The sequence below is a fragment of the Lonchura striata genome, chromosome 3, assembly GCF_046129695.1.
Source record: "Lonchura striata isolate bLonStr1 chromosome 3, bLonStr1.mat, whole genome shotgun sequence".
NCBI lineage: Eukaryota > Metazoa > Chordata > Aves > Passeriformes > Estrildidae > Lonchura > Lonchura striata.
Genome location: NC_134605.1, coordinates 75001825 through 75010000, shown reverse-complemented (window position 1 = coordinate 75010000; position 8176 = coordinate 75001825). Strand labels below are relative to the sequence as shown.

The following is an 8176-nucleotide window of genomic DNA, read 5'->3' as shown; positions in this document are numbered from 1 at the left end:
TTTACTTAGTTTAGAAGATGAATATGGCAAAATATATTATTTATTAAAGTTGATATAGGCACTAGCCTGTGACTTCCTTTACTCACTCATACATTAAAATTAATAGAAAAGAATCTTCTAGCAGTTTAAACAGAATTTGCCTATATGACAGTAGGAGTAGGAGTCTTTTCTTATTTTTGTAAATTATTTAGCACGGACACAAATATTTTAAACCTCAAAATTGTGTATCATCTTTTTTTTTTTTTCCTTGCTTGCTTGTTAGCATTTTAAGCACAGTTGTAATTTCAAGTGCAATTGGTATTTCCTTAGAGAAGCCAGAATGTCTTTTCTTGCAGCATCATAAAGCCTGTAATGGCTTTGAGTTTATTTTGCCAATACTGATTATAGTTGCTAATTGTTACTGCCAGAGAGGCGAAAACATAGGCACTATAATCAGTATATAGATGGAGTGAATTCTGGAGTTTTTATGTAGGAACCAGGTTTTTGAGTCTAGATTAAACAAAATGTGAGTAAAGGTGTTCGAAATTGTGTTGATAAATATACACGTGTGCTGGTCTCGTACGTGGAAGTTTGTGTCTGCCATATGTTGATGAGAGTTATATTTGCCTCCTTTGCACTGAAAGAAAGTTAGAACTGTGTTACAGTCCACCAGGGACTACTTCTACTACAAGTGAAAGATGTATTTGGGAATTCAGTTTTCATTCCTTTGAACTTTTTCAGCCCTCGAATAGCTGCTAAACTGTTCACCCACACTCAGTTTTCTTCCATGCCTCCATAGTGTGAGACATCATGTTCTGCTGGAGAACATGGTAACAGTGTGCTGCAAAACCAGTGTAAAAATCTAAGGCTCAGTTGGTGAGTATTTCTGAAACTAGATGACCTGTTCTATAGCCTTGTGTCACAATATTTAGGAATTTGTCATGTATTCTCTAAATATAAATATAGACACCTACATTTGTACGTTAAATTCTTAGTATTGATTTTTAAGTAGTGACCATCCACGTGTTTAAAATTCACCGAAGTGAATTTTAAAACTGTAACTGTCACAATTAGCAAGACAAGTTGATAACAAAAATATAACTCTTAGCTCTTAAGGCCTTTTTTCTGCCTTGGAGTGTCACAGATTAGGTGTGGGTCACACAGGGCACTGTAGTCAGATTGTGTTCAAACAATAGCATGAGTTGATTTGGACAGGAGCTTTTAAACACACTGTGGTTCACAGACCTTTGTTGCTTCCCTGAGACTCAGTGAAGCTTCTCTGTGTTCTGTCAAAGGCCTGCAGAGCATCCAGAGCATCCAGGTGGTGTGCAGGGTTCTTAGTCCTGCTTTCTAAACACATACAATAAAATGAAATTTTCCACAGCAAACTGACCTCGGACATGGAGTCTGGTAAGACCCAGTAGCTCCCTACACAAGAGGCAGCCTGGGATTCACGTTGCCCTCCCTTCATGTTGCCCTATTGCTGCTGCAGCTGCTTGTCAGAGGGGAAAGGTGGAAGTAGGCCAAAGATACCTTGAGGTGCAACACATGGAGAATCCCAAGCAGGCTGCAATATATGAGGTGCAACACATGGAGAATCCCAAGCAGGCTGCAATATACTTAATTTGGAAAGGTTCAAAGGTTTTCATAAAAAAAGATGCAGGACAGATGAGTGGGGATAAAATAGTGTGGAATGGATAGAGAAGGTTTAGGTTCAAGATTCGGAATAGATTGCAGATCTCATATGTGTGCCAACAGAATCTTTGTATCACTTTGCAACCATTGCTGTAGTGGCTTAGGGAAAAGTTAAACATTACTGGTTTCAGTGAAACATTTATTTACAACTCCAGGACTATTCTCAGTAGAGACATAACTCTAGTATGAATCAAGTTGCATATGCCAAATTTCCTACAACAGAGAAAATGTATTGGAATGGAAATGTCCATGCTTTCTGTGCAGATCACACATCCCATGTCCAGAAATGAATGCAGGTGCTATTTCTTTGAAGTTATGAATGTATGTGGTGTTGCTTGTGTGTTTATACAGTATTTATTGGGGGACCAAAGGCAGGACAATAAAGGAAAGGGGATAGATGAAGTTCTAAGATATTAATAAGGCATTAATATTAAACTTCCTCTAAAAGACCTGTGGTTACCAAGTCCTGGTTTACATTAGTGCCTGTATTTTACAGAGTCTGTAATGTCTGTCATTGTAGCCCAAGTGACACGTCTGTGATACCATTTTAGATGGGAGCAAAGGCATGAACTTTTAGTTCCAAAAGTAACCAGTCTGTTGGATACAAGTGCTGAGAGATAAGAACTCAATTTTTGTAAGTTCTTCTATTTCAGTATAGTAATCCACATATCATTTAGTTGATATATGCTGAAAATAGCCTGAATTTCTTCTCAATTTTAAGTGGCTGAATGATGAGAGCTAAGCGTCTTTCAGGAATCATTCACATGGCTAAAGACACAGAATAGGAAGTTGCCTGATACAACTCAGTAGGAGACACCTGACACATGGGTTTGGTGGATTTAGAGCACCTGACTTGGAAGCTCAATGATTTCAAGTCCACAAACATTTTCAAATACATTTAATTATTGTCTTTTTTGCTTACAAGTCAAAATACATATCGCTAATGCATGTATTTGAAACTCAATGCAACATTTAACTGCCTGAACTACTGTTGCATTTTTGATGCCCTTCATTGATTCTTTGTTTCACAGCGGTTCACAGTGAGGAAAAAGTGTTTCAGATTAATCATAACAAGAAGGTGGTTTTAGTTTTTCATCTTCCCTCTCTGACAGAATACAGAAACAGTAATAAATTTAATACATCATCTATGAAAGTCATTAATAAGAGCAGCCTTTATTTTGAACTCCTTTATGTGACATTCCCAACAACAGTACAGGGCCATAAGATTTAGCTGAAAATATTTTTGTTGCTCAGCTTGTTAGAAACACCCACTCCACAAGTTCTGTGTCAAAATGATTTGAAGTATCAGGTAGAGTTACTCCTTATCCAGAACTAGTCAATGTCTTTGATAATGATTTGGATTAAAGAACAATAAAAGCAGAAGGTGAAATGGTTTTCTAGCACTTTTGAAAATACAATTTGGATTGAGAATGATCTTGACTGGAGCAGTGGCCTAAAGTAAAAAGTACAGAGTTGGGTAATGACAGAGAAAGCATGACAGCCTGTGGAAGTTCTACAGAAAAAAAATCCTAAACAAATCAACCAACCACAAAAAAAAAAAAAAAAAAAAAAAAAAAAAAAGAAAAAGAAAAAAAAAAAAAAGTTGTGTGAATAGTACTCTGACACAAGCTTAAATGTGGATCAGCAACATCATAATATACTGACAGTCTTACGTGGTGATGTACAAGCAAGAATACAAGCAAGAATGATATAGACTGTTAGAATCAAAGAGATTTTTCCAACCTATTCGCTACTACTACAGCCTTAAGAGGAACAGTATGTCCAGTTTTCAACAGCAAACATGAAAGATTTCAATAACAGAGAACTGTGAACCAATAAACAGAGATTTAGAAAATATGACCTAAGATTCATTGAAATACCTTTTTCATTCATTGATGAGGAAACACACCTATATTAAAATGCTTCTGAGGTGGAGAAGAAAATGTAGGTAACAAAATACTTTTGTATGGATGAATCATTTTCAAGGGTTGCTTTGGAATATGAACCCAAAGGTGGAAAATGTAGCAGTGAGTTTAAGGGTTTAAAGCTTCTGCATATGTAAGAGGAAAAATCTGTCTGAGAGGATATCAGAGTATGGGAATGGTTTTCCTGAGGAAGTTTTGGTATCTTCATTACTGGATGTTTTCAAAAAATAACTTATGCAAGAATTCCTGAAATGGTTTAGGCTGTTCCTAGCCTCTTTCTAGGACCAGTTGGATTCAATAAGCTTTATGTGATTTGAATGCTATGTTTCATTTTGAATGTCGATACTAGCTGCAGTTGCTCAATTGTTGCTTTCTGTCTACCCCAAATTAGCAGGACCTCTTCTGTGCTTCTCTCTTCTCTGACTTAATTTTCCCCTCTTACACTTTTCTCCACTTTATAAATAAATGAAGAAGAAGAAATTTAAAAAAAGGATTCAATGTGTTGTAATATGTTATATTTCTTCAATATTTTGTCATAAATAGGATGAAATCTGGAGGGCAGAAAAGGTTTTTCTTTGTAATCTTCTGACATTAGTCTTCTTTCTAGTATACCTGTGGTGTCCAGTGATTCCATAGCCCCTATGTTAATATTATTTTTTCAGCAGCTTGATTCAGGGATAGTATGGTCTCCAGAAACACTAACAAATTGCACAACGAGAGTATTGCACAGCAGCTGATAATGCTGTGGAAATTGTTTCAGGGAGCCGGTGCAATACAATGCTTTAGTATATGTGTATATACACTCTATCTTTTTATGTGGACTAATAGGCTTTCACAGCTGCTTTTTAGATGCATAGATACCACAACTGAGGCAAGTATATATCTGCTCTTGGAATGCAGGCAAATTTCAAAAGACCATTTATTGACAGAATTGTGTGCAAATAACGTGTGTCTTGTTTTCCCTTTCTTCCCCACACTTTTAGCTGGCTGTGAGGTGGTTGGAACACAACTGCCGCTACCAGTATCTGGATGAACTTCTCCAGTATGTCCGCTTTGGCCTTATGGATGTGGATACACTGCATACTGTAGCTCTTACTCATCCTCTTGTCCAAGCCAGTGAAACTGCGACAGCGCTCATTAATGAGGCCTTGGCTTACCACCAGAGTGTCTATGCACAGCCAGTTTGGCAAACTGCAAGGACAAAGCCTCGCTTCCAGTCAGACACTCTTTATATTATTGGTGGGAAGAAACGAGAAGTCTGTAAAGTGAAGGAATTGCGATACTTCAACCCGGTAGACCAGGAGAACGTTCATATCGCGGGGATCGCTAACTGGAGCGAGCTGGCACCTATGCCAGTGGGGAGGAGCCACCACTGCGTTGCTGTCATGGGAGACTTTCTTTTTGTAGCTGGTGGAGAGGTGGAGCACTCCACAGGGCGCACGTGTGCTGTGAGAACTGTCTGTCGATACGACCCCCGCACTAACTCCTGGGCCGAGATAGCTCCGATGAAGAACTGCCGGGAACACTTTGTGCTGGGAGCCGTGGACGAGTACCTGTATGCCGTAGGGGGCAGAAACGAATTGCGTCAAGTGCTGCCCACAGTCGAACGCTACTGCCCCAAGAAGAACAAGTGGACCTTTGTACAGTCCTTTGATCGGTCACTCTCATGCCATGCTGGATATGTGGTGGATGGTCTTCTTTGGATATCAGGTAGAAAACGTTTCACACAATTTGAGGTACTAACAAAATACCAAAATACTGTCTTGAATTAAAGTAATAAATCTTTGGTTTATATGTCACGATAACTTTTCTCTGCAGAGAGGACAAAGAACTGAAGCCTCATTTGGAGTATAGGAGCGTAATGTATAAAATACATTACGCTCAGTATTTCAGAGCTGCTGATATCATATGTACTATCTCCAGTTGCCATTCATAAATCACAGTGAACTGGAATGATAATGCACTTCTGGACAAATTTCCAGTGACAAATTCTGTGTGCTTCCTAAAAACAAACTAAAAAAGACATTGCTTCTGTAATAGGATCTGGTAATTTGACAGTCACAGGACCCAAGGGAATGGCCTGAAGTTGTGTCAGGGGAGGTTTAGGTTGGATATCAGGAAAAGGTTCTTCACCACAGGTTGATTGGGCACTGGAACAGGCTCCCCAGGGAGGTGGTCATACAATCACCCTGACAAAATTTGGGAAGCGTTTGGACAGCGCTTTGGGCATATGGTGTGATTCCTGAGCCTGTGCAGGGCCTGAAGTTGAACTTTGATGATCCTTGTGGATCCCTTCCAACTCAGAATATTCTGTTAGTCACTTATTCCTGATGGTGAAATGGAAAATTAAGTGCTTGTTAGCTTTTATTGTTCCAGAAGTTGAAGGCAAATGTATTATTTGCTCCCACTTGCTCTTCAGAATAGTGAAACAGACTGAGATGACTGTTTTTAGAAATCATCCATGACTCTGTCCATAACAAGTGCACAAGGCTGTCTGGATGTAATCATGGCTTTATGGCACAGATAGATGAATGTATAGACCCTATAATCCTAAAAGAATGTGTAATTTGCAACTGAGTCTTTAGTTACGTGCCATTGTTGAGAGTGGGAGGATTTCGTTACCTCAGTCCTCGGAGTGGGTATTAGTTATTTTGGAATATGGCCGATGCTGTCTACAGAAGATTTGACAGAAACATATCCCCCCTTTACTAAGAAGTGTGCCACGGAAGGTTATATAGTTATAATATTTATTAAGGAAGCTAATGAGTAAATGGGGCCAGCCCTTGAGGTAAATGTTCAGTGATTGGCATCTTCACCATAGATACCTTCTGGGGATTTTAATATGGTCTGGAATGCCTCTGGTGAAAGGATGGAAAATGAATGGAAGATTAAGTTAGCTTCTTAGGCCTGTGCTGTGCTTCTCAAAGTGTGTCATTTAGGCTAGCAGATGAACCTTTCTGTCTCTATGGATTAAGTGCCTCATGGGAATGGATTCCCAAGCATGGGGAGGGGAATTAGCAGGTATCTCTTTTAAGACATATGCACTAAAGTCATTAATGGTGGCTTTGGCATTAAAAGCAGAACAGAACACAGCAAATCACCAAGATCCCTGGCAGGTACTTTGGGTCATTTTCTTTAGTCACCATCATTTAGGGAGTCTTGTAGAGTCTGTGCTGTGTGAAACCTGAGGAGAGACCCAGGTAGAGTACAGGAACAGGATTTCTGCATTAGGCTACCAGCTTGGTATTCAGAGCATTATTGTGTTTATTCACTACTTTCCCTATTTTATTAGCAGAGAGGGGTGTGTTTGCAGTGGGCACTTCAAATACATGGATGTTACTATTGCTGTGTCTTGATTGCTATTTTTTTGTTTTGTTTTGTGGCTTACATTTGTCAGTATTTATGAAGAATAGGACCTTTTAAAAAATGGTGTTACACATTCTCACGTGAAATCGTTGAACGTGCACTAGAAAAAAGTAATATTTTTTGTCTTAATCTCATGGGGAAAAAAAACCTAAACAACAAAACAAAACCATCAAAACTCAAGTATCTGATAGCATTTTTAAAGTCAAACAAGGGGCTGGTTGAAGATTAAATTTAGTCTTTACAAATTTGCTAGGAAAGGGGAAATTATCCTAAGGATTAATTCGTATGCTTAGTTATGTAGGTGAAATGTATGCCTGTGTACTTTAAATTCCACTTTTGTTTAGAAACTTATGCAGTGTGATATTGTGTTCAAGGATATGCCTCTAACAGAGCTGTAGAATCAGTGGAAGAGGTAAGTGGAAGCTTACTGGATGAATTCTTTAAAACTAGGCAAAACAACAAAAAAACATTTTAGCAGTATTGTTCCATTTATATTTGAAAATGCTACCAACAGTGGAATAAGGTAGACATGGCTTTTCAGTTGTATTTTGATAGATTCTGAGAAAATGCTTAGAAAGTTTTGAGTTTCTCAATTATGACAGGTTATTATGAATTATGAGAGTGCACTTACTGTGCTGTACTTCAGTAGATATCAATCTGAATTTTGTCCTCTCACACTGAAACCTGGTTGTGTATTGAATAGAGTTATTTTAAAAAGAAAATTGGATGGAGATGTAATAACTGTAGCTATCTTTCTATTATTAATTAATTGCTTAGGACCAGAATGTAGGTTGTGGTACATATACATTCAGGGGCAGGGGAATAGTACAGAGAGATGTTTTATTGTATCATAGTCACTGCTGGAAAATCCACTGTTCATCACCAAATATAAGAAGTTAGCATGAAAGTAATTAGCAATACAGGAGGGAACCTAATTTTGAAGTATGTGGCCTAAAATTAAGTAATTAAAAAATTAGTCTGAGTTAGAAATGTTTTGAGCTGCATTCCTGCTGCTTTTTCTGGGAAATACAGGCCATCAGCAAAGAGCTCTCAAAGTCAGTCTGCTGCTATGAGCTGGCAAGGGAACCATGGAAATGTGCCCAGGTTTTTAGTGAGAGAATAAATTAAATAGTGATAATATAAGTTTCTAGCCCTTCTATTTGTGGAGAGTGTCATCAAAGCTTGATCTGCACACTGAACATTAACTTACT

At 38.3% G+C, this 8176-nt stretch overlaps 1 protein-coding gene across 3 annotated transcripts in view; it reads left to right on the top strand.

Moving 5' to 3' along the window:
• KLHL32 (kelch like family member 32) overlaps window positions 1-8176 on the top strand; it is a 119054-nt gene that overhangs the window by 96354 nt on the left and 14524 nt on the right. For all 3 annotated transcript variants that reach the window (XM_021545183.3, XM_021545147.3, XM_077782294.1), the window contains one exon: window positions 4583-5309. In XM_021545183.3, coding sequence (XP_021400858.1) covers window positions 4583-5309 — 727 coding nt within the window. The remainder of the gene's footprint in view (window positions 1-4582; window positions 5310-8176) is intronic.